Below are 27,258 nucleotides of genomic sequence, written 5' to 3' on the forward strand. Positions count from 1 at the left end.
AAGAGATACTGCTGGGTCTGCTGTAATTCCAGCCCAGGGTCTTTTCCTGTCTAGTAAATGTCCCTTAATGAGCATCCTGTATCATTTGAACATAGGGTAGACAAAACACTCCATAATTTCTTAAATGTAGATCAGTTTTAGGATGAAGCTCAGTTTTTCCTCCTTTGGTTTGAGCCATGCTTTGGCTTAATAGTCTAATTAGTAGCCAATGGCCAGTGCATCCATACCCAGGAGCATCTTCAGCTGCTCCTGGGTCAGCCAGAGCTGCAGGATCCCACCCTGAGTGAGACCTGTGAGTTCTGCTTTGGCTGAGGGCCAGTTTTGCAGAAGCACTTGGAGATAATTTTGGTGTGAATCTTTAAATCTGTAAATAACTTGATTTTCAGCCTTGCCCCCTTCACTTTGCTGTTCCCTAATGGCAGCTGTGTTGCTGTTTGCAGATGATGGGAAGCTGTCCCTGGAGGAGTTCCAGGCCTTCTTTTCTGATGGGACACTCAACGAAGAGGAACTTGAGAAGCTGTTTCATACCATTGACTCAGACAACACTAAGTAAGTTCTGTGTGCTGACATCCTTCCATTGCACAGAGCCTTTGGATCATGGCAGGGGTGTGCAGCAGCAGTGCTCCACCTCTGCACAGGCTGCAGGAGTGCAACTTGCTTTGCAAAACCCTGTAAAATCTCCATTTCTGCTTGGTTTGTGTCTAATCCTGACAGCCATTATGATTTCTTTTGTCCTGGTGGTTTTTTCAGGCCATTTCCAGTAGTACAACCTGGCCTTTACAGCATCTGAAATGATGCTTAGTTTAATGTGGGCATTTAAATGCCTCTTTACCTTTTTCACTTTATCTAAAAGCTTTGCTGTGCTATAAAAGGCAGCAATGTGACCCTCTCTGAGCATAGACCTCTCCTGTCTCTTTGTGATGTCTCTGTATCCCCTGCACCTGGCCTATGCCTACTTCTCTTGCAATCCAAAAAATCCCCTGGAAAGCAGTGATTGTTCTAGCACTTAAAGAAACGAGCCCCTTTATTTTCAAGGTGAGGTTCTTCCCCAGCCCTGTAGCCACTGTTGTGGATGCTTGGCCTCTGCTCTGGTCTCCACAGCCCCAGGTGCCCCTCTGGCCACACAAAGCCTGGCCAGGGCAGCAAGGGCTGGACCAGAAGCAGCCCTGCACTGGCAGCACTGTGGCTGCAAGAGCAGCAGGGAAAAATGATGGCAGAGGAGGGCCCTAGGTGTGCCTTTAGTTTGACACAGCATCAAAGTTGAGGCTAAACATGGCACCTGAGTGCTCTCCCTGAGCATCCAACACCTGCAGGCTGTGCCAGGCTATCAAATTCAGTTGACAGACTCATTAGCAGCTGATGTTTCCTTCCCCCTCTCTGTTTTTGCTGTCTCTCCCTTAGTGCTCCCTCTGCCTGCCTTGGCCTCTGGTGGGGTCTGAGGTGTTTGTGAGAGCCTGGCAGTGTCTGGTGCCAGAAGCATTTGGGATCAGCACAAATCCATGGTTTTCTGGTAGGAGCTCCCTGCCAGCAGGTACCAGCAGCACCAGCACAAGGGGTACAACCTGCTGGTAGGTTTTCCCTTTCTGAGGGGAAACTGTCTTCAAAAGTCTGAGTGATTTTGTCTATTTGAAAATATAAATGAAAACCAACTTTGAGTCATGTTCCAGTGTGACTCTTATTCCTCTGGAGAGAAAACATCTGTCCAAAAAGCCAAAAAAAAGAGAAACCAATTTCAAACCAGAAGTCTTGAAGCAAGTGATTGAAATGTAATAATCTGGTTAATTATTGCTTCTGGCAGCAGGGAGATGGAGTTTTGCCCATGTGAGTGGTACATTTTTTGCCACCCATCCAAAAGATCCAGTGGAAAGCAGTGATTGTGCTGGAGGGCACTGGCACCAAAGCAGCAGCTGTAAAACTCATCAACACAGTACAGGGACTGCTGAAGAATTTCCAAGAGCAAAGTAAATGTGAGGGTTCTCAAAATCATGTCTTTTCAATGTGTGTACTTCCCAAAGTTTTCCAAGGCTGAAAATATCAAAGACCAGCTTGATATTTACCTTTCCCTGAACAAAAGAAAGTTTAGTGATCTTATTACTTAAACTCTCTGGGAAAGTTTAGTGATCTCATTACTTAAAATCTCTCCATCCTTTCTAAAGGCTCTTCTTCCACAGGCACTGAATAGACACTGCCTCATGCTTTGTGGGTCTATTTATGATGCTCCCAGAATAGACTCTGGGACTTGGGTGCTCACCTGCCTCTCTTCTGAAATAATTTATAGCATTGCCTGAGTTTAGGAGTGCCCACCTGGTCTTTGGAATGATGCAGATGGTTCATGTGCAATCCAGGGCACATGGGGGTGAGTGTGGGGATGTTTCTTCTGGTCTTCTTGAAATGGGAAATTTGATTGCAGCCCATTTTTGCTTGGGGATTGTAAGGAATTTGCAGCTTCTCCAAGCCTTGGTAAGGGATGTCTTCTGAACTGGACAGAGAGAAAATGTGCCATTTGTAAATGCCACGCAGCACTGCTGCTGGCAAGGAGTCTTGCTGAGCAGCTCCCAAGCGTGACAAGAGCTCCACAACCCAGCAGGGTTTGTCTCTAGCCAGGCTGCCTTGATGCAGTCATCAATACCTGTTAGGGATTGATACTTGCAGAGAGCAGTGGAGCATCTGCTCTTCTCGGCTGGAAGAAAAAGCAACGAGTTGGTCACGCTTCCAAGTGAAACCCTTGCATGAATTGGCAAGGTTTTTTATTTATTGATTTAGAAAGTATAGACATCTACAGCAAATCTATCAAGTTGGGGAAGGAAAATATTTCTTGATTTTAATCTGCAAGAGCTGTCTTAGTCTTCAGAAAGCCTATTCAGAGCCAGGCTTCCTTCTGCAAAATTGTTTTTCACTATGAACTGGGTAGTTTGCTTGATGCAGTCTTGCAACCAGTGCAGTCCTTCAAGTCCAAGTCCTGAGTGCTCTCCACCTTGCTGTGCCTTTGGGCGCCCTCTCAGTGAGCTGGCAGCTCTGTGGGAGCCTGGGCTGGGGGATGCTGCCTCCAGGCACTGGGGCTGCAATCTTGGTGCTGCTGCCCCCGAGTAAGAGGAGTGGAGCTTTCCTTTTTTTTATTTTACAGGGGAACATAGGAACAATATTAATTTGATCTTTCTCAAAGGTTATTTGAATTACAGTTTTTTGCCATTTGCTAGAAGTTAATTTACTTTTAAGTTTTTTGAAACTCTGATTTATCTCCCTATATTTTTTAATATTGGCCATTGTGTTTATTTAGTGCACAAAGCAAAGTTTGCTATTGGGATTACATTAGCAAGAGTAGAAAATGAAGAAAATTATGTTCCTGCTGATTATTAATAATTGCTGCTACCAGCCAATTACAAAATGTTGATTCAATTTCCTGGAGTATTTTTAGAACCAGAGAGCTGCCTTACTGGAGTAGATAAAATGAATGTCTATACCAGTTTCTTGACTGGGATTAGCTGGGGAGACAGTGGAAAAGAGAACAGCTGGGCAGAGGAGTGGGGGGATGAGGTGGGTTGTGGATGAAGGAGTAGCTGAGCTGCTCGGGGAGTCAGTCCTGAGGTGCTGTGGCTGGAGAAGTCTGTGCTTCTGTCCCAGAGCCCAGAGAGATCCACTGACAGCAGGGTGCACTCAGCAGGATGCTGAACTGAAAGGGGAGATTCCAAATTAATTTAATAAATATTGGTTCTTTTGGGTTATTTAATAACCCAAAAGAACCAATATTTTGGGTTATTATTCCAAAATAACCCAGCAGCATTAATGAGCTTTTCCCATTCGTCTTGTCTGCCTGGGAAGTGTCTCTAGGGCATTAAAGGTGTGGGGTGCTGGGGATGGCCTTCAAACACCCACCCCAGGTTTTATTGCCAGCTGTGTCCATGCAAGAGCTGTGCTGCAAGTCCCATCATCACCCAATCATTCATCAGGCAGCAGGAACATGCAGAAGGTGTCATGTGTTTCTCTTGGTGTTTTTTGGCAGAATTACATTCATGAAGCTGCTGTTACTTAAAACAGCAAAAAAGTAGCATTTTTCTCTCTGTTGCTCACACTCTCTGCCCCCCTTCTCTCCTCCCAGCTACAGCTGGGGGACAAGAACAAGACATTGCTGGGTAGTTTTTCACCACTGGTTTTAGCTGTTATTTCAGGGAGTTTCAGCAGTGCTCTTTGGGGAGCTGCCTGAAGATTACTGGAGAGATAATGATATGTTACAATTAGTACCAAAGCTATTGGAACAGCACAAATAATGTGCAATATATGTGCATGTGATGTATGGACACACATAACTAAATATATACTTTTTGTTTAGTGGTAGAAATGGGCTTTAGAAAACGTTGGATTAATGGTTACCTGGGAAATTCAGTAATATTTGCAGAGTGGTCCACACACTTTCTTACTTTTTCTAACAAGATATATCAATTTTAAAAGGAAAAAGTCTTTGCAGATGTAAAGTCAAACAAGTTTTAGGGTCACAAATGAACAGCTGAAACCCTTTAAAGGTATTACTGTGTTACTGGACAAAGTTTGCTTTGTCTGGTTTACAGCTCCCATCTCCTGCCAGCTCCCTGGGCTGGCACTAACTCCCACTCTGCATCCCCTTGGAAGGAAGAAGCACCTCTCAGCTCTTGGGAAAGCACTGAGATGTCAGACATGGCTGTTGACCAAACAAGTGTAGTCCTTGCAGGGGATTTTAAAAATTCCTTTTCCATCTCATTCATTTTTCATAGCTGGAGAGGACAATCCTTTGGGGAGAGATCTGCTCACTGGAGCAGGACTGCTCAGATGAGCTGTACAGGTCCATTCACAAGGAGACAAGGACATGGCATTAGCATTCTGTGCTCTGCCATTTGTTATCTCTTCGCTAGGCTTACAGCTATTCTTTTAATGGCTTTGTTCTGCCCCTCTCCCCAGTCTAAGTGAGCTCTTCTCTCCAGTGGCAAACACTAGAAAAGGCTGGAGTGTGCATGTAGGATAATTAACAGCAGCTTCTCAGAAGCCTTTGCAGCTTCCCCAGACTGTCACCATTGCCAGAGTTTTGTGACAAACGGGGAGCTGAAGCCTCCTGAGCTCTCCAGCCTGTGCTGCCCTGGCAGTGCCACCTCCCATCCTTGGTGGGGCAGGGTGTGCCCCCGAGGGGCAATTGCAGGGGATGGAGGGGAAAACTGACCACCCACCTTTGGGATGCTGAACAACATCCTTCTTGAGAGCAGGAACCCACCTTCCTCCTCTGACCCCTCAGGTGCTCAGGGAGCACGGGGAGCTGTATCATAAATCACAGCGATCTGGGGTCACTTCAGGGTGCAGAGGTGCAGGGGATGGTCAGGGTAGGTACCAGCCTTTCAGTTCCAGAGCTGGGGACACAGGTGCAGGGCCACCTCAGAAGCAGGTAATGATCCTGATGAGCTTCTCTGCCTGCACTAATTAGTCCCACAGTGGAGCAGAGCCTGTCAGGCCTGAGAGCACTGTGCTGACACAGCTGTGCTGCTTCCAGCTCTGCAGTCAGCTCCAGCACTTTGAGAAACCCACAGTGCCAGTGAGGACAAGGTGGAGCTTTGGACTGCCCCTGCTTTTACTGACATCATCAGTTGTGGGGCCAGAAGCTCTAAAAATGGGTCTTATACTTTCCACAGGTTGATTTTGTTCTCTGTTACTTTGAATGCATCAATACCCAAAGGTGAAGATGAGTTTCTCCATACCCCCTTTCCAGCACAGTGCCGCTCCAGACCTGGACACCTTCAGTACCTTCTGGATAGCAGCCTGCTGTCCTTCTGCTCCAGTCCTTATTTTCCTCTGATGGAAAAGGTGTGCTGTTACTGCTTTGTTTGGCTGCTAAGTCCCTCCAGGCACTACTGTGAGGTGCTTTCCCTTCCCACTACCCACCCCAGGTCTGGTGTCCTTTGCTGTGAGATGTCTCTATCTGAGAGAATCCTCTGTGTGTAGGGAGATTTCAGGAGCAGTGCTCTGCTGTCTGTGCTTTTCTCTGGGTTTCTGCAGTCCAGTTCTCTCAAACTTGAACAGAAAGTGCTTCTACTTCTTGAGCAAGAACAATGATGATTGTGATTGAGTATTTTTTCCTGGATTTTTTTTCTCCCCCTCCCTAATCTTGCTATTTGCATTGCAAACCTGATTCAGTGGAATGCTCTGTTTGTCTGAAGCCTGCACTACAGAGATGGCTGTGCCCATTGAAACCAGCTTCATTTCTGAATATGGAATGTTCTCAATTAACTCCCTGGGAAATAAACTACGGATGGTTTAATCAGCCAAGATTTTGATTAACTGATTCAAGAGATAGTTCTTGTCTCTTCTGAAAGGGACAAAATGATTGCACAAAAATTACATGTCTTGCTCTAATTTCTGGCTCTCAAGAGCATGGGCACTTGGTGGATTTTTTTTATGTGGAAGATGTTTTTGAGTTCTAGCTTATTCTTCTCTAAACATGTCATTTAAACTATACTGTGCTCTATTTTTCATTTAAGTGAAGAAATACTTGGAGCCAAGGCTGGTACTCAGCATCTGCATGCTGACAGAGACACAGAACGTCTCAGGCTCACCAAAGAAAAGGGGCTGTAAAAACAAATCACCCAGTGGGAAGGTCACTGCAAGAAACACAAAGCTGAAAAACTGCACAGAATCTTGTTTGAACTAACGTATGAGAACATTTTTCTATTTCTAATCCTATTTCCCAGGTGTTTTCCCAGGCAGGCTCTCTGCCAGGTCCCTGGGGAGAGGCTGTCTTGTACAGAGGCAGATTGGCTCTGGGAGCAGCAGGCTGCTGTTTACTGCAGAGAGAGAGGATTGGGGAGGTTTATCTGTGCAAATGGAGTGAAGAACTATCACATCAGAGACCTTTCTAGCTGGGAAAGGGGCTCAGCACCTTATTTTTTGGATTGTGCAGGGCAATTCTGCATCACTGCTTTTCCATTCTAGGGAATGGAAAGATACCAAGATCTTGCATTAAAACCATAAAAGTGACCAAGATATTTAATTCTAACCAGCTTCTTGTGTTACAGTCACATTTGAGGCATTCAAGGAGATTGTAGACTTTGCTTGCAGCTCCAGTTGTGCAAATTTATCGGGGTTTATTCTGGGCAAATGTGCTTCAGGCACCAGCATCAAGCAGCAAACATGTGCAGCTGCTCTTTGGTGGGCAGAGCAAGCTGTCTGCCTCAGGACTGGATTTGGGAGGAGGTTTCTTAGATAATTTTTCAATGGCAGAAGAAAAGCATTCATGAGAAACAAAGATATTGGGAAAAACACAGCAACAGGGTCCAGGGATTTCTTGCTTTACTATTCTTTTAGTTGTTCCCTGCTAGTTGTGTGCTACATATCCAAACCTGCACGTTTGCTGCTCTAATTTCTTCCTCTCCTACATACAACTTTGGTAATAAACAAGATACCTGCAAAATCTAAAAGGAGGAGAAGGCTGATTTAATTTTACCTCCTGCTCTCAATAGCTTATTTCCTTCTGGCAATTAGCAACCCATTCAGCTGGGCTCTGAACAATCCCTCTCCCTTTTGCAGTTCAATATTACAGAGATTACAAATAGAAATTGGATTAGCCCAGGCTTCCATATCAAGTGGTAATAGGCAAAATGTTAAATATTCAGTCATCGAAAAAGGCCATTTCTGACTGTTTCATACTGTTGACAGTTTGTGCATAAAAACATAAGAGAGCCTCTCCTCCCTGCAAGAAGAGTATTCATTTGTTTTAGCGGTCTGCTTTCAAAACTGAGCTAAAATAAATAATGAGAACTTAAAAACATGGCCCTTTCCTTTTGCTGTAAAGGAGAGGGCCAACAAGTGGAGGGAAGTGTGTGAAAAAACAGCTGACGGGTAGGTTTGCTTCAAGTCAGAGTTACTTGTGCCATTATCGTGCCCCGATGAAGGTGAAAAATCACAGCACCCCTTGGCTTGGCTGCCCGGGGAGGGGCCGGACAGCAGCACAGCGGGCGAGGGAGGTCAGCCAGGCTGCGGAAATGGCTCTTTTTGGGCAACTCAGCCCTGCAGGCTCCTGCGGGAACCTCTCTGCGAGCCGGGCAGCGATTTCCAGTCCGTGCTATGAACTCCTACACCCTCTCCGCCTCTGTGACCGGGACATCACTGCCCGTCTCCGTCTGCCCCGCTGCCGGGGCTCCCTGCGGCGGCGTTCGGGGGCCCGAGCCCCCGGCCCTGCCCGGCGGGCCCGCGGGGCCGCTGCTGGGGATTCCTGCTGGGGATCGCTCCGGTGATCCCTGCTGGGGATTCCTGCTGGGGATCGCTCCGGTGATCCCTGCTGGGGATTCCTGCTGGCGATCGCTCCGGTGATCCCTGCTGGGGATCGCTCCGGTGATCGCTACAGTGAACCCTCCCGGTGATCGCTCCGGTGATCGCTGCTGGCGATCGCTCCGGTGATCGCTACTGGGGATCCCTGCTGGGGATCGCTCCGGTGATCGCTCCCAGTGATCGCTGCTGGGGATCGCTCCGGTGATCGCTCCCGGTGATCGCTACTGGGGATCCTTGCTGGGGATCGCTCCGGTGATCGCTCCCAATGATCGCTCCCGGTGATCGCTCCCGGTTATCACTGCTGGAGACCGCTCCCGGTGCTCCCTCCCGGTGCTCCCTCCCGGTGCTCCCTCCCGGTGACCGCTCCCGGTGACCGCTCCCGGTGTGCGGGGTGCAGCCGCCCTGCCCGAACGCTGGCCGAGCTTGTGCCGTGTTTCAGGGGCCAGGCTGCAAAAGGCGCTCCCTGGGCGCTGAGCAGGGCTCGGAGCCCTTCCGGACAACTTTCTCCTTTGGTTTTTAAAGCGCTTTACTGAGCGCTCCGCAACGCCCCGCGCCACGATTTTGTGAATGAGCAGCGCAGGCTGGAACCGTTCTTTTCCTTCCTGTTACTTATTTTATATTTTTCTGCAAATAGGGAATCCATATCGCACAAAACCAAAATAGTTGCAGCAACTATCCCTGTGAAAGAGTTTATATTCACAGCAGTCCAAGTGCACCGCAAACAGCTGGCATTTAAAAAGTCTGTCTCGAGGCTGAGCACTTCGAACAAGGCTGACAGCAAAATTGATGTGCCGTGAACTGCTGTATTTACTGCTCCTGAAATGCATATGGGAGACGCACCTGGTTTACTGGCAGGCTGTGCCGCTGGATGCGGGCTCAAGACACTGCATGGGACCAGGGTATCAGAATTAAATACTCAGGGTATCAGAATTAAATACTCAGCTATCTCAATGCAACGTGATGATGATATCACAGAAAACCTATGTGCTATGTTTCCAAAGTTGAGCTGGTGGGACCTGAGAGCAAGGAAGTTGCCTGTGTTGCCTCTCTGCTGACCATGACATGTCCAGCCCATCCTTCCAAGGACTTCAGTCCCAGTTTTGCCTGGTACTGCCAGATGATTAATATAATCAATACATTAATCATCAATTTAATACATTTAGAAGTGCAGCTAAGTTACTGTAGGCTGTAATTAAACCTGCCTTCTCTTTTCCTTGATGCATTTGTGGGCAGAGTGATATTTTTCAAGAAAAAGTCATCCATAAAAAAAAATAAAAATATGAGGGTTGTGATGTAATTTATTAGGAATTTGGCACATGCAGAGACTTCAAAATGTTTCATACTGTACTAAATGTCTATTTTACTTAAGGTGGTGACTATGCTTAGAAACTGTTGGATCAAGCCTAGTAAATTAGTGTGCTGCATTGATATATTTTTCAGGATATTAACTGTGCTGTTAGTAGGAGATTTTTTTGTGTTGTCGTCTTATTCAGAGTTTTTGTGAGCTTTTCAAGAGATTCTTCTTTTGTGCGTGAGTGGTTAGAGGTTCTGTTCAACTAGGACAATAAACCATGAAATGGTTTTACAAGCTACAAGGAATTATCCAAGAGGACATTGCCTTAATCACCCAAAATTTTCTTCCGTGTGCAGAAACAGCTCCACCAGTCTTTGCTCTTAACATACAGATCCTGGGTGGCCCCGACTGGATGTGGAAGTGGGAAAACCCCTCCCCTTGCCCACAGTGGAGTTGCAGAAGGCTGTGCTGCCCCAGCCATAGGCAGTGAGGTGCAGGGTTTTGTGAAGGGGCTGCTCTGCCTTGGGCTCCTCCTGCACTCCCCAGAGTCTGAGCATTTGGGTTCATGATCAGCTCTTTGTGGAAAACTGCCACAGGAATTTATTTTGGATGTTATTTTCTAGAAGCCATAGGGCAGGAAGGGCAGAGCCTCAGGGATGCTGAGCCTGGCTCACTGCAGCACCCGAAACTCCAGCTCTGGGCCCTGAGGCAGAGCAGGAGGGTGTGGCACCGGCTGGCAGCCTGCAGTGCCATACTGCAGCTGTGATGGATGAACTAACAAATGTCTGGTACTCACAGGTGCCACTTTATTGCTCCTGCCTTTTTTTAAAGTGACATTTATTTCTTTTTTAACTAGTGAGAGCTTTGAGCATGTTTTTCAACAGCATCTAGACCATTGTTTCTTTTTTATCCATATTCAGTCACTTTTCTTGCTGCCCTTGGTAATTAGAGCTGGGTGTTTTGTTCTGTCAAACACTTCACCACATAGAAAATGTTGTTTTGGCTGTCTTGAAACCACTGATGAAAGAAAGCATCTGGTCTGTGTCGGGGATGGTTTGAAGCTTGGGACTTTCTGAGGATGGTCTAGAGGCAACTGGGCTCTTCGCTGTGCTATTTCTGACACCTACCTGTGGCTGTACAGAGGAAATTGTGTTCTGTAGAAGCTTGGCTCAGCTATGACCAGTGTTTCACAAGTGCCTGTGGCTGCAGAATGCATCAGTATGCCAAGGGAGTGAGGAGCTGAACCAGCCTTGAAATGCAGCAGCAGTCTTTGAAAATGAGGAAGTAGCAAACAAGGTGTTATGTTGTGGTGGTCTCCATCTTTATGGTAAATATTGAGTCCCTGAAAGGAAATTAAATGAGTTGTGCTGCAAAAAGCAGTGTTTAGTCCTCCCCCTGACAAAGTGTCTATGCTGGTTCTATCAGCTGCACAAGCAAAGCAGGGGTGCTCCTGTTAGCACAGCACAGCCAAAGCAAGCCCTGGTGTGTGTAAGGACCTGGTGCTCCTGCCCCTCACCCCGGGCACTGCCCCCACCTCCTGTGGGCAGGGGCAGGGACATGGTCTGTGTTCCATGGGGACCGGCAGGGTCACCCTGGGAGCCTCTGAAAGTCTTTGCAGGAGAGTTTCCCCATTCTTCAAGGCCACGAAAACCCACACCAAAACCCTCCCCTTGAAGAGTGTAAAACTGTGGTGGAGGTGGGGGCTCTGCCAGGAGAGGTGGGGATGAATCCAAAGGAAGAGCAGCACCTGAGATTTCACAGGAAGTTCTGCATTGGAAGGGATCCTCAAGGATTACTGAGTCCAACTCCTTTGTGAATGGTCCCTATGGGGATCAAACTCACACACTTGGTGTTCCCAGCATCATGCTCAGACCAGCTAATGGGGATACAGTGGACAGAGGGCCCTTCCTGTGCATCCATAGCTGCCCTTGGATGGTCTGGGACTTTAGGGATTCTATTTAGCAAGTTTAATAGCCTCCTCATGCCATTTTTATAATGTTTATTACTGCTACAAGATGAATGCAACTGTATTGCAGATCACTGGCTGGAGAAGAGACATCTCCCATCACACCCCTAATTACTGCTCAAGTGGAGTACTATGGCAACTGCCTTTCTGCAGGGCATCTGCACTCCAGTATCATAGGCTCTTTGGAGCAAGTCCAGGCATTTTTGGATGTGTGCCACCCATCTGGGGGTGCTCAGCCTCATGACATATCAGTTAGGAGTCAGTGTTCAGTGGTAACCACACTTTTTTTCCCTCTGTCCTTTTCTTTTGAAATCAGATTTGGAATAGGATTTGTAACACAGGCACCTTCCTGTGGGTGCATGAAAGCTGCTCTGGGCTAAGCTGAAGCTCTGGCAGGGTGGGAAGGATGCCAGTGGGCAGCTCTGCCTGTAAAGCCTGCAGGCTGGGCTGGGCAGTGGCTGTAGGGTGCTGAGGCACTGTGCTGGGGGTGTGACTGTCCCCAGGAGAGCCACCAGACACACTCAGGGATCTGCCATGGGGCTTCCACATCAAGGAGCAGGAGAAGGTAGTAAAGATCTTCTGCTGATCTTCCCCATCATAACAGTAGGTGACGTAAAAGATCAACTTTGGTGATGCTGAAACCACAGTGGTGGCTCTCTGAGATGCTTTTTGTCTGGCTTGGGCAGGGGGAGCCCAGCCTGCAGGGAACTGAGACCTCCTGGTTTCTCTCTGTGCTTCTATAGGCAGAGCAAGTCCACCATGGACCTCCTGTGTGACTGCAGCAGCTCCACAGGGTCTTGCTGTGCAGGGAGGGAGCAGCCTTGAAGCAGGATGAATAAAGGAGTGTATTGTATCCTGAGCCTACCAAATTTACTGTGCTTGTTTGTAGAGAAGGTCCGTTCAGTTTACCTTGAAAAATCAGTGTTTTCCAGATTCCTGGGTATTCATGAGGACTCTGCTGCCCTGGTGCTCCAGAGGGAAGCACACACAGCAGAGCTCACAGCTGTGGGCACCAGCATTTCCTGTGAACGTGGGCGTGTGGTTTGGAAACTGGATCTGGGCAGCATCTGAGAACTCAGATGGCTCAAAAAGGCAAGGAGCTGCAGGGAAAACCATGTGAAAATATTACTATTCAAGTAATGCAGGTGTGCAGTGCAGCCCCAGTGCTGCTCACCTTCCGTCCTGCTGAGCAGAGAGCCTCACCTGTCCTGTGGTGTGGGAAGAAGCAAAACTGCCCCTGTCTTGGCCATCATCTGCCTAAATCCCAAGGAAGGATGTGCAGGGGGCAGGAAGAAGCCAAACCCCAGGTTAGGTGAGCAGAACATCCCTGGGGGGCACTAGACTTCAGCCTTCCAACTGGTGAGTGAAAATCCTGTTGATAGCAAGAGCAAGTAGGAGGAAAGAGACCATCTCTCAAATGACACAGAATGTGTTACAAACCCCAATCCTGCACCACAGGTGGTGAGACTGTAATACAAAATCAGTATGTGAAAGCTTCATACAAAATCCTCCCTTTGCTTCTCTCTATTTCTGGGCAATTCTTTGTCCTGATTTTTTTTTTTTTTTTTTTTTCTCCTTTATCCTGTATGTTACCAGGGCTTTTGAGAAAAACATGTTTTGTTGCTGGGCTTTCAGAGGCCCTTACTGTGCTCACCAGGTGCTCAGTGATGGAGCACATGCCAAGGGAAGGATAAAGTTATTAGTTTTGCTTAGGAGAAGGCAGCAATTTCTCCCCTTCAGGAGCTCCCATGGGATCTGTTCCCCATAGGTGTTTTAATCTAAATCATTGTGCTTCAGTGCTGGACGTGTACCAGTTAGGTGATGATCCATATGCACTCTGCAAAACTTTTCCTCTTTCATATAATTCAGATTTTGGGAGAAACCTCTGTCTGGGGGAATGATGCACCCTGTGTCAGCTCGTTCCTTATGGCTCTCCATATACAGAAAGTGGGGTACTTTCTGCCCCACTGGGAAAAGCAAATACCTGCTGGGTTATTTCAGGCTCATTGTTCACTCTCTTTATTGTTGTACTGAATAGGGAGCAGGGCAATTGTGCCTGCACAAGTCTGTGCACATTAGAATTATTCCTGTGAAGCACACCACAAATGTATGTCATGCAAGAAACATTTGGCAGCAGATAAAGACCATCCCTTAAAGTAAAGCCAGCTGGGCACCAGAATCTTAATTGCCAGCTTGCCACAGCTAAAGAAGTAAAGCCCAAAACTGATATATGCTCTGAATCCTCTCTCTGTGTCATTTGAAGCTGCAGGTGGTTGGATGTCCTTCTGGTGGTGGACAGCCTTGGCATATGGTTTCTGCTGTTTCTTTGCATGTGGCACACCAGATTTTGGAGGTCCTTTTATAAGTAATACCACAAGAGCGGTTTAGGTTTTTTTCCTTAAGCAATCAGGTGGGTAAAGGGGAGGTATTTGGATAGGTCTTGGGAAGGATTTACCAGAATTCACCAGAAGATAGAATGATGGGCTTGGAAAGTTGTTTAATTCTTTAGAATTATTCAGCTCCTGACTGGCAGCCAGTATTTGGTATTTCTCTTGTTCTGCCTGGAATAATTTCTCTCACTCTGGGGTTTGTGTAAAACATGTTTCATTGAGCTCAGAAACTCAGCTCAGAAACTAATGATCAGAAGTGACCATCTGTGACCCCTTAGTAGGCATCTGGATGCATATTTGCCACTTCTGAGGTGTTGAGATAACACAGCGCTGTTGCTGATGGGACTGGAAGCCTTATCATCAGATATAATAATACATTCCAGCTGCACTTGTTGTTTTTTAGTCTTTCCTAAATGAAAATGAGTTCTGCAGGTGGTTACTGCTAGAGGATAATTTGTTTCCGTGCTCGTTTGAAGCCTTATAGCAAACCCAAAGCTGTGAATAAAAGATGGAAATAAAAGTAGAACGTGATTTCAGGAAAAAAAACCCTTCCATTTTCTGTGCTGGTGAAGTGACTAAGCCATGTGGCTGCTGATGCAAACCTTTCATCTGCCCAAGGAAAAGGGTTATTATCTTCAGCTGAAGCTGATGGGGCACTGAGCAGCATTTGAGCAGCACATCCAGGCAGATATTTGCATGAGAAACGTGAAGATGAAACTTTGATGTATTTGCAACTTCTGAATTCCCATTATGTTTTTGACTGTACTGCCCATTGGGGGTGCCTGGGACCTTTCCTTTGGCTGAGCTGAAACCCAGGAAGGAAATCTCATGTTCCTCTCCTCCACATAATCTTTTTAATTCTGAGATAGCTTTTCCTCTCCTCTCTTCAGCTGAAATCTGTAAAAATATGTTAAGGACAGGAAGTCAGAGGCCATCAGCCTTGCCTTAGGGAGGCAGGGAGATGCTGGGAAAGAGAGGGAGAGAGGCTGGATTGCAGACTCCTGGCTGAGTTTGTTGGAAGGAGCCTCTGCAGGTCAGCAGCAGCACTGGACCAGGACATCCCTGACTCTGCCATACTGACACCTCCTGGGATGTTCTCTGGATGCTCCTTCCTGTGCTGTGCTCCACTGGGCTTGCTTATTAAGAGCTAATACAAATAATCATCACAGGGAATTTCCAGAAGGAGTATTTTTTTTTTTTTTCCTGGTGGAAAACATAAATTTGCTTTAAGAAAGTGTTAGGTTGATCTGGACCAGTGAGCTGGAGGTTCTGACCCAAGACCTGGAGGTTGCATGGTGCCATCACCTAGCCAGAGGTCTGGCTGCTGGGAGGCTCAGCCTGGTGCCATAAGCCCTGGGCTGCTGGACACCCTGGTGCAGCAGGTCTTCTGTCTGATGGTGCCTTCTTCCTGGGATAAAGTCTCAAGGATGGCAGCATGGTTCAAGAAAGGCATTTACAGAAATAAGAAAAGCTTATATATGGATGGAAAAGCAGCAGAGTCAGTGCAGGACAGCTCTGATAAAGCCTGTCCATGGACAATCCCCAGTCAGGGACATGGAAGAGAGATGTGACTTCCCAAGGATCCTCATTAGCTCAGATGCTCATCAAATCACAATTTAATGCTGGGTGGGGCTTTGTGGGGAGAAATGTTTTTCTTTCTGGAGTATGCAGGAGACACAGCCATTACTCTGGGCAGCCTCTTGCTTGCACAAGTCATGCATCAGTAATTACTCTCTGGACAAATTCACTTAATTAAGCCCACTGAAGGGATGCTCTCACAGCATGGTCATTGCTCTTTAAACTCCTCCATTGCTCTTTAAACTCCCACACACACAGGAGGGTATCATGATTAGAGGTCTTTTCTTTTTCTTTGAAACAGTTGGATGTGAACCAGGACAGAAAACTATTTCCCTGTTGCCACTATGTTTATCTGGTCAAATGATCCCAGTGTCTTTAACTGAGGGGGAGTGGTGAGCAATAAACTGTCCTTTTTTCGTGGCCAAAGTAGTTCATGGCTTGGGCTCTGCCTTTGCAGAAGGTAATCTGGGTTGACATCTCACATCTCGTCTTTGCCTCCTACTTCTGTTGAAGAAATTAGGTCCCAAATGGCAAATGGAGAATCTCCAAAGTATATCTTAGCCTTGGAAAGTCACCCCAAAGGGTGCACACCCCAGCAAGACTGGGGATGCAGGGTTGTGCTGCAGCCTCATTAGTTGGAAAACAGAGAAAAGGCCTAGATTTTCAAAAATACTTGGCTTTTCTTGATTTTTTTTCTCCCTTGAAAGAAAGACTGTTTTGGAACAAGATCAGATATATGTGGCCTCTACTATGCAGAAAAAATTGTACGACACAGAAATCTTTAATTATCCCTTCATTTCTACTTAAACTTCATTATATTCTGCTTAGTTAGTTGGGTTATGGCTTCAATAAGATCTTGAATTAGTCATATTATTAATGTAATAAAAATTGAAAGCTAATTCACAGCCAAGTGTTCCGGTACTTAAAAGACTTTTTAAATTATTTTCCTGAAAACATGAGAACAACTTGTCACGATTTTTCTTTTTAGCTTATTGTTGTATACAGGAATGTTAAATGTCTGGCATCTGAAAAAAACCTGGCAACTAATGCTCACGTAAATGTTTTTCTTCTGAAGGGGTTTGTGATACGTGATTGCTCCAAAAACTGAAGCTGAAGGGGAGCTCTGGGATGAAGGGTTAGGGATGACAAGGGGCTCGTCAGGAGCTGCCACCTCCCATTTCACCAGGCTGAGCCCCAGAGCCTTAATATCTGCACAATAAAAATCCCTACTGGCATCACCCAGGTGGGGCTTAGTTACTAAAGTATTAAAGCATCAGATCAGCAGGTAAATTGTTTTGTAGCTGGGTATATTGCACGTGGCTTTTGCTGTGCAGCCCAAGCCAGAAACCCCCTCCCTGTAAGAGTGGTGGGGGCACGGCACTGTGTCAGCAATGTTCCCAGCAGGCAGACTCCTGGGGGATGGAAAAAGCCTGCTCAAGTACCCACTGATTTCTCCTTACAGTTTTTCATCTAAACATTATCATATTTTTTTATTAAGTCAGCTTGTGACTTCAGTAATTTCTTTCATTAGGCTTATTCTGAAGGCAAGATAGCTTAAAATTAAAAGCAACTTCTCAGCTGCTTTAACATTCAAGCACAATTAAGTTAAATCATACAATGGCAAGATGTGAGGAGATAAAAGACCAATTTTGGCAGCAACAGATCAATTATTACAACGCAGAATCGGAATACAGTAACAGATTTTTTTTCAATAACGTGCCCTAGCTGCAAACCCATAACCACGGCAGTAGGTGTTTATAAACAATAGCTATCTTCTGAAAAATATTATTGAAACACTTCATGGGTGATGCTGTTGTCAAAACTACTCTTACGCACGTGTCTGCAAGCAACTTCTGACTTCCCAGGCTGTGTGCTTTGGTGAAGAACCAGCCAGGGTCCTGGGGCTGGCACAGGTGCTGGAAATGCATCTGCTGGGGGCTCACCTGAACTCCTCTGCTGCTGCACTGCTGCTCCAGGCTGGGAACCACTTGCTGCAAAGTGCTGAGCAGTGCCAGAGCTCCAGGGATCAGCAGTGGCTCTGCTGCACAGAGCTTTCTATCTGTGCCTTCAGTGGATCTGGCCAGGAGAACATCTTGTCAGGGAAGCTGAGCCCACAGCACCCCCAGGGGCTTTTGTAGGATTCAGGGAAGTAATTCCAGGGTTTAAGGAAGATAAGTCTCCAAGAGAACGAAGATAAGGTAGTGCAAAAGCTCATTTTGCAGAGGGGCAGCTGCAGCTTGTGCCAGCTCTCGCTGCCACCCCTGCAGGGGTGTCCTGCTCCTCCAGGGGCCGAGACAAGAGGTGGCTTCTCCTCCCCATGGCAGGCAGCACTTACCCAAAGGGACTGTGCTTCAGCACCACGTTCTGTTTCAGCAGGACACAGGGGTGGCTCAGGCAGCACTTCATGAGCCCGAGGCATTTGTGCTTGCCTTGGTCTGGGTGTCAAGGCAGGGCTGCAGGAGGATGCTGTCAGGGAAAGCCCTAATCCCCTTATGCTGGCAGGTTAGCCAGAGCAGGGATGAGTTTAGGTAAAGAAATAACTTTCCAGGACATAAATGGATGGATAAGATATAATTCTATTAAGGGATTGTTCCAGTCCTTGAATGGCACTAATGATTGTGTGGGAATAGGAGGCACAAAGAGATTAGCAGCAATCTTTATTTCCCAAGCAGGTTGTTTGTTGAGATGTTGCTATGTAAACTAAATGTTCATGTGTTAAGAAGTAATTGTGCCATTTTGTCTGGAGGCAATCCCGGGCAAGAGCTGCTTCATAAGGGCAGAATTAAGAGAATTGGTCCATTGAGAAAAGTATATTTTGCAAATTTTTATTCAGAGTAAATGGGAACAAACACATTCTTGTGCCATATCGAGTGTCTCACTGGGGCGTTGCCAGGCTGGATGTTTGTAAGGAAGTCAGAGGAGCTGCTGTGCCAAGTGTGCTGTGTCCCCCTTTGGCAAAGGTGCCCCCTCAGGGGGGATGTACAAGTACCCATTTCCCTCTCAGGGAACATCCAAAATAACTTGTGAACCTGTTCCAGCTGCACAGATGCTGAAGATGCCCTGAGTGAACCAACCCTGCTCTTCTCCACAGGCTGTCCCCATTGGTGGCTGGGGGATGCTGAGGGGGTGGGTAATGTTTCAGGAGGGCATCTGGAGTGTGGGAATTCTAACTGCAGCCTTCACCTGTCCTCTGCATTAAAGTTGTCTTTCTTTCTTCCTCTTTCTTTTTTTCTGCTTGCTCCCTGCCTGGTTCTCCCCCTCCTCCAGCAATGTGGACACCAAGGAGCTGTGTGGTGAGTGCAGTCCCTCCTTTTGGGCAAAAGCAATCATGGTGTGCATGAGGGCCTCCGAGGGTCGCATGAAACGCAGCAGAGATTGCAGTGCTGTGGAGCTGGGGGATCTCAGCCCTGCTGCTGCTCTGCTCCTATTCCACAGGAAAATTGGCAGAACTTTTTTCATTTTCTTGCAACACAAATGGGGTCAGAGCTAAGCGAAGCACATGGACCTGTTCAATAACAAGCTGGAGTTTAATTTCTGGAGGTGTTGTGGCTTCCAGCTTTGCTCTGAAGTTCAATAAACCCATATCCTTCTGCAAGACCTGTAACATGTTTCTCCTTAGGCCAGCCTTAGTGTTTCCCAGCAGGCTGCCTGAGGGGTGCACTACCTCTGTTGTACCTCCCACAGTGTGCCAAAATTAAAGGCTGAACAGAAAATCTGTGATAATATTTTGTCCCACACCTTGACCAGAAAGGGAACGTTTCCTGCTGGGACTTCTGAAGGGCTTTGCTTCAACAGAGGTGACTCAATCTGCTCTCTCAGATGTGTTTTTCTGTGGATGCTTGGGAAATGTTTCACTGCACCCCAGCTTTTTGGGAGGAGATGGATAGAGAGGTGTGTGGCCTTGCAGAGAACTCATCCATCTCTTCTCCTCTCCTCCTGAAGAACACATGAAGCCACCTCAGCAGGTCTTCACCATTTACCTTCACCATTTTGCAGTTAATTGCAGCCTTTGGAAGCCAGGCTGGGATTGGGTTGTGCAGACAGAGATGGGGGCACTGGGTGCCTGTGCCAGCCCCAGGCAGTGATTCCTTATTCCTGATACCATAAAGATTTCTCTGGCCATGGGTGTGCCTGCACCAGGACATTGTCCAGGGTTTCTCTCCTCCTGGTGTACTCAAACCATGCCCACACCATTTTGAGACTCCAAGCTGGTAGCAAAAACAACATTTCCCCTTTCCACTGTTATTCCTGCTTGTCCTTGCTTTGGTATGCAAAAAATGAAGACTTCCATAAAATCCTTTTGTTTGCTGAGAATATGAAGGGCTTGTTCCCATCCCTCCATTCTTACTGCAGTAGGTCTCCTTGCCAGCTGACCCAAGAAATCAAACCCCCACAGCTTTGGGGTAACAATGGCATTGTTTAACCCCTCTGGCTTTCTCCATCACTCTGATAAAATCAGGAAATTACATGGCTGTCACCCAGAGTGATCCCATCTCACTGCCTCTCCCAGGGGTGAAGCTGCCAGGAGAGAAGGGAGATAAACCCATCACCTCCTGGGGAAAGCTAGGGGAAGCCAGAGAAAGGATTGATCAGCACAGGCCCCTGCCTAGATCTGTTATCTGCTGAATACCTGCCCATGCCTGTGATTTATTTGCTTGCTTCTCTTCCAAGTCTTAAACATAAACCCTCAGTTTGTCTAAATGGGAGCTGTGATGTCTCTCTTGAAATGGCTTGTGTGTTATAAAATGTTGAGAGCATCTTAAAAGTTATTTCTTGAGCCCTGCAGCTTCCCATGAATAAGTAATGCTAAAGCAGCAGAGCTGAATACTTTGTTAAAGTCAACTCTGTTCTCCTCCTTGGTCAGTCTCAAGGGCTGAGCTGTGCCCACAACAGCTCATTTCTTCTGAAATGGATGGGTCCAGCTTTTTGTCTCAGGACTTAGAAACTAAGTCTTTACCTATCAGATCTGCTCAATTTTTCTTTCCCAAGCAAGAAGGAAAAACCAAACACACTGCAATGAGAGTAAGCTGTTTACTTATCATGGAACAGCTGCTGTCAGTCATGCTGTGACATTCCGGTTCTGCCAAATTCCTCTTCCCTTTGGATATGTTCTCAGACTATAAATACCTATAGGCACTTCTAATTAACCCAAGAAAACCTAATTAGTGGGACTGTTTCCTGAAGTTTATGTCTTGCTGCATTTCACAGAGATGTCACCTCAGTGTGAAACTCCATGTCCTGGTGCTGAGGAGCAGCACTGGTGGCTTTTAAGGAACAGCTTTTGCTGTGTCAATCACCAGAAACAGGGAAAGGACAAGGATGGCACAGAGAATGTGTGGCTCCCTCTCTGTGCAGAACACGTGATTTTGGGCCCAGCTTGCAGCTCTGTTCTTTTCAAGGCATATTTTATTCTCAAAAGCTTGTTCAACCTGTGACTGTGGGCTGAGGTGTAAATGTGATAGGCACATAGGGAAAGATAGAAGGCCACTCTCAGCTCATATAAAATGGGGTGAATTGGGAGGTATTTAGATGCTTTAAGTGGCAAAGAATGTCAAGGGAATGGAAAGGGGATTTCTTTTGAGACCCCTTCCTCCATGCCAGCAGTAGGAGGGAGGGAGACCATATACAATCAAATGCAGAAGTAGGCATAGAAAAAAAGAACCTGAGGAGTTATTTTCAATGGGAGCTACTGGGTCTTACATCTCCTTTGTGCAATGGTCCCATACTTCGTGGGAATCACACCACTTCCCATCCCTGCAGGACAAATTGTGACTTTGGCTGAGGATATAGAGTATAAAAATATCCCTGGAACCAACCTCTCAGGTCTATGTTACCACCAGTAATAGATCTTGCTGTGCCAAGTAGCCTCAAGTTACACTAACATGTTCCCATCATGCTTCTCTTGGTTTTCCCAGACTATTTTGCTGACCATATGGGAGACTATGAAGATGTTTTGGCCTCCCTGGAGATGCTGAACCTCTCCATCCTGAAGGCCATGGACTACACCAAACGGGTGAGTGCTCCTTCCTGCACCCCACGTTTCACAAGCTCAGGGTGAGTGGCCTCAAAGTTGCACGAATAGAGCACATCAATCTGAAAGGTCCTCACCCTCTTCAGCAGTGCTGTGTCCTCCTGCAGTGCACACAGCACAGCCTCTGGGTCCCTCAGGTGGGGTTTGGAATGCATGAGTTGTTGTCAGCATCCCTGAGAGGGCTTTTGGAAACTTCTTATTATAGAGCTGCCTTTAAATCCAGCTTCCACCTTGGAAGGCAACCTGCTTCCAAACAAAGCTGCCATGTGTGAAGCTGCTGTACTAGAAACTAGAGGGCTGTGTGTTCAAAGGACTGCAGAGGAATCATGCAAACACCAAAACTGAGATCTAATGACCTGGTTTATATGTGCAAAGTAGGCCTAAGTCCTTAAAAATCCATCGTGTGTTAATGATACTGGACTATTATAGAGAGTGACACTGATCAAGAAGCATATTGAAGTTAATTTAGGAATATCTATAAAATCTGAGCTGATGTACCATATAAACATCCCTGCTGAGAGGAGCACCAATCATTTGTTGTCTTACCAGGCTTAGAGAAGTGTTTATAAAGCTTTAGTTCCTTTGAAATTATTTCCTGTCCTTCCACACCACTTAATAGTGCAACTGGGCTGTATCAGTGATACTTATTGCCTCAGGAGAATCAATCCCTTCTCCCACTTCCAACTTTAACCACATTTGCATTGTTGTTTTGTGCCACAATGAATAAAATCAGTTTTCCTCTTCACTGGTGAGCAGCAAGGTAATACACTGAGGGCCAAGCCAGGGAGGAAGGTTTTGCTTTTTCCAAACATTTGTAAGTACTTCCCAATCCACCTACAGTTCTCCTGCAAGCAATCCACATTGAAGTCTCCCTTCCATCTATCTTTGAAGCTACAAGAGAAACTCAAATTACTCCACATTAAAGAAGTGACAATGATAAGAAATTTCAGGAGTTAGAATGGGAAATGGCAAATTTCTCTCCCCTCTTGCTGTTGAGTAAAGAGCTTGATTTCCTTGCTTGATCAAAATTCATTCATTTTGATTTTTCTGAGGAAGGCAGCATGGAAAGTGAAGTCATATATTTAACATACTGATGTCTTGCCATAATAAATTAAAGGTAAAAGTCTTTGGCCAAGCACTGATCTGTCTGAAGTCTTAGTGATTTTTTTTTTATCAACATTATGAAAGGGTTAGAAAAATCAGAACAACAAGAATTTTTTATTATTAAGTTCCTGTGTCTGTTCATGTCTCATTTATATTCATTATTAGCAATTTTCATGACCATCAGGTTTGCCAAATATATATTTTAAATAAATGTTAACATGCTAATAAAGATCTTAGTAATTCATTCCATCTTGCTGTTCGTGATGCCTTCCACCACTGCTTTTCCAATGTGATGTGAATATACATGACTAATTCTTCTTAACACTTTGCAAGAGGAAGATGGTCTATTCCCTGCTTATAAATTAGGCATCTAAGCATTTAAGTATTACCTTCCATGAGACATCTGCAGCAGAAGCAGGATGGTTACTCAAAATCCAAATCCACTCATAAGAAGAACACCTTTCTCCCTCCTTGATTCAGCAAGTTGTGGCAGGAGTCACCTGCCTTAATTGCAAGAGGTCACGGTGATCTACCTAAACCTGAGCTGGTCACCTGCATCATGACTTAGTGGAGAGAAACAGGGAGATCTGGAGCACTGGAGGCACCTTCCTGCTGTGACACTGGAGGACCACAACACCTCAAATCCCCAGGCCAGGTGAGGGAGAGCTGCCCCAGCATCCTCCCATCCCCTCATTTCATCAGCCCGTGGGGTGTGCTGCTCTTCACTGCCTGGCAGGTTTTTGGCATGAGAGCAAGCAGAGCAAAACTCCATCACAGAGAAGAGGTGGCAAAGAAGTATTTAATGAAAAACACTGCTCCCCACTGTTATTTTGTGAACAAAGTGGTACAAACCTCATCAATGAATTATTCAAAGGCAGGCACTTTGTTCCTGTAAAGAAGCAGAGGAAAAAAAAAAAAAAAAAAAAAAAAACAACAGAAAAGAAGCTTGTGGGTGGTAGAGAAACCTGTCTCCAGTGTTCAAACAGGATACATCTGTTTTGGAAGGAATTTAAATCTCATCAACTTCCACCACTTTGCCATGGGCAGGGACACCTTCCACTAGACCAGTGGAGTACAAAGCCCCATCCAGCCTGGCCCTGGGCACTTTCAGGGATGGGGGAGTTTCCTTCTGCTCCATCTTCTCCTCATGTGATGCTATAACCAAGGGTCTCATGCTGATGGGGTAGCAGGATGTTTAAAAGATTCATACATTTAATGGATATTTTTAGAAATACTGGAAGAGGTGAAAGGTGACCAAAGCAGCAGGTTTTTGGTAAAGTGTAGCTGTGTGCCCCCTGATGCTCAAGCCTGTTGCTGTCCCTATGCTTTTTCTTGTGGCCAGATCCTGCAAAGGGCTGGGTGATGATGCTCAGCATTCTGAGAAAACTGCTTGGCTTGTGAGCTGCTCCTGCTTCTCTATAATAAAATACACATTTCCTAAGATGGAGAAAACTATCAATCATATAGGAGCATTCCTATTCCCTCCTTTTCAATGTATTTGGGGCAAACAATTAATGAAGCCTAACTTTTTTCTGTGTTGTCTTTCTGAGAGGTGCCAGCTGACAAGAGGGCATGGAGAACCATGGTATTTAATTGCTGTTTATATTTCTCACCTTAAAAGACAACTGATTATTTCTTGGTCATAAAAAGAGAAAGCAGCAATTATCTCGTGCTGGAGGAGCTCGTAAAGTATCAGCAGTAATTAGATTCAGTAGTGGAAGGTCTCACACAGCAAAACAAAATCTGTCATTGTAATTATTTTCCAATACAGTGATGTCCGTGCCGCATTGAAATGACTGCCGGTGACAACTGGAAATTCAAAGTTAAATTGGAGAGAAAGGAAATGCACTTTTGGGTTCTAAATAAAGCTGACAGCAGGAGATGTTCCTATATAACTCTCTTTTACTGTTGTGTAGTGCAGTCAGCAAAGACCAAAAGCAACATGACGGGGAAGGGGGTGGCTTGTGCCAGTGCCAGGGGAGTGTGGGAGCTGGGAGAGCAGGGCCAGGGTGCTGCTGGCCCTGCCCTCGGCCACTGAGCCCCTGCCTCAGGGGACAGTGCCCACCCCATGCTCCCATATCCCTGTCAGCTTTGGGGGTGACAGGGGAGGTGCCTGGCCATGGCAGAGGTGCTGTTTACCCCTGCAGCCTTGTGAGCGTTTGGAAACACACATAACCACAGGATATGATTATCTGCAGGTGCTTTTATTAAGAGCTCTGGGAATCAGGGGTACAGACCCAAATCTGACTCCGACACGGATTTTGAGCTGAATGTATTTTATATTCTATCATTACATAACTCACATATTAATTATTAAACTTATATTGTTCTATTGTATACATTGACATGAGTTTCTCGTGATCTTTCTTAGGTCACTGACCACAGTTTCTCATGATTATTCTTATGATTAAACAGTAATTATATTTAATTACTAAACAATCATCACATCTAACAATTATATCATTTATCATGTACTAGCTACACAGTGCAGTTCTAGCAAGTACGAGTTCTCCATGTGCTTAGGGTATTTATTTTTCCAGGGCCTACTAAGCTTATTTTTCCTTTTAACCCTTAATCCCCATGATTTTGAAACCCTTTTACTATCACCCTCACCCAGACACCCTGGGAAATGTGACTTAGCTTGGTAAAATAACAGTGTGGCGTTTTGAGCCCGAGAGGCTCAATTAGCCTTGTTCCTGACAGGTCCAGCTCCCACTGCCAGCTGCACTGGGATTGCTCCTGCTTCCAGCTTCTGCCAGTTCAGCATTTTGCAGGACTGGCCATGGAAGCATCAGCAAGGCTGACCTTGAGTGGGGAGGCAAACTTTACAAGCAAGCTGCAAAGAATCCAAAAAATGCTGAATGATGAATATTTTCAAGGATGAAGCAGCTCAGATTTAAAGTCAAATCATTCCTTCCTGGGGATGCTTCTGTTGGGCAGCAGACAGGTCCAGGAAGCACTGGTGACTGACTGATGCATGCCCTATCCCACATGGAAAGAGAGTGCTTGGAAAGCAAAATTACCCAAAAATGGGGCTGAAATTGCAACTGCCCATGCACATGCCAGAATGAATGGCTTCAGGGAAGAGTAGGGTACAGCAGGGAGGGTTTATGGACCAGCCCTAAGGATGTGAGGGTGGCCTTGGACCAGCCACTGCTTGGTGTTCATCATCACCTTTGATCCTGGAGAGAGAGCAAAGAGATGTGAAAGACAGTGTTTTACTCCTTGCTTGCTCACTGACAGCTCCACTGCCACTCTCTCAGTTATCTCATTTAATGGACATTTAATGGAGAGGAGATATGACCAGGTGGTGACACAACACACACCCCCTGAGAGCCTTCTCCTGTCAGAGTGCCAAGCACCACATGTGTTCTTATGGACTGGCACTGTACCCAAAGCAGCTGCTAATGCATTTTCCCCTTAAAATTCATTATTTAGATGAGAGAATATGTAAATCATAAAAAAATGAGTGCACTGACCTTCAAGACCAGCTGCTGTTGCTCCAGTAGCAGTAGGGAGCAAAGAGGTATCTACATACAGGTGAATAGGTTTGCAAGTTATTTGTGAGTTAAAATGTTCCTGCAGCAATCCACCTTTCTTGTCTCTGCCTTTTGAGATGTAATTGCAGAGAACAGGAGATGCTGGGCTCCTGGGGCTCGTGGAGGTGCTGCAGAGATGTCCCCTCCCTGCTGCTGGTGCCAGGCTGACCATGGGTCACCCCAGTTTTCAGCCCCAGCAGCAAACTGCAAACTGTGCTTGTTTGAGCAGCTCAGTTACAGCCCCAGAGTGAGAACCACCTGCCAGCAGCCTTGGATGCTAAAAATGGTGGATGGTATTTTTTGTTCTACAGCGCAGCCCAGATCAGCGATATCAAGTGCTCTTGTTTGCATTCTTACCTGCCAAACTTAAGCTTGCCAAAAGTGATATTGCTCTTTTTTGAATGATGACACCTCGAGATAAAATAGTCGCTAGAAATAATCCTCAAAAAGAACATTTTCCTCCCATCCTCCAGCTAACCCTTTATCTCAGCCTTTCATTTAACTTGAGCAGGTTTTCTCCTGCTCTGGACTTGGTGCTCACACCAAGGGTGTCAGGTTCCTGGGGCAGGGCTGTGCCATGTCAGGGGATGGACCCTGGCAGGGTGGAACAGCAGCACAGTGGTGGCAGTTCTGGGATGTGCCCAGCCCAGAAAATGTGAGCTGCTCAAGGCTTCTCACAGACCTCATGTTCTGACCTTGCCTCATGGTGGTTAAATGAACAACAGCTGCAGACCTCTGGTCTGGGTTTGAAGCCCATGGGGTCACTGCAGTGCAACACAGCCAGGTCTGAAACACTCCCACAATGCAGTCAAAGATGTAATCATGGTGCATGGCTGTGGCTGGAAAAAGAAAAGAATGGTGATGGGGCAGTGAACTGGTAAAGGATGAGCCAACTCTCTGTGTGTTTTGGATGACACACTTCTGAACAATTTCTGTGTCAGTTTCTATATCAAAAAAAAGATGCTGATCTTCAGAAAAGTTATGGAAATTTATAGTTGAAGAACAATCTGAAAGGAAAGGAGGTGCTCGTTTAGCTTCTCAGAAAATATTTCTGCAACTCTTCTCTGAAGCTGATT

The 27,258-nt window shown here is 46.2% G+C and overlaps 1 protein-coding gene across 1 annotated transcript in view; it reads left to right on the plus strand.

The window, feature by feature from the left end:
- Positions 1–27,258, plus strand: part of NECAB2 (N-terminal EF-hand calcium binding protein 2) — a 74,159-nt gene that overhangs the window by 36,638 nt on the left and 10,263 nt on the right. The window contains exons 3-5 of the mRNA XM_021535238.3: positions 441–549; positions 18,776–18,801; positions 21,424–21,521. Coding sequence (XP_021390913.1) covers positions 441–549; positions 18,776–18,801; positions 21,424–21,521 — 233 coding nt within the window. The remainder of the gene's footprint in view (positions 1–440; positions 550–18,775; positions 18,802–21,423; positions 21,522–27,258) is intronic.

The sequence above is a fragment of the Lonchura striata genome, chromosome 13, assembly GCF_046129695.1.
Source record: "Lonchura striata isolate bLonStr1 chromosome 13, bLonStr1.mat, whole genome shotgun sequence".
Lineage (NCBI taxonomy): Eukaryota > Metazoa > Chordata > Aves > Passeriformes > Estrildidae > Lonchura > Lonchura striata.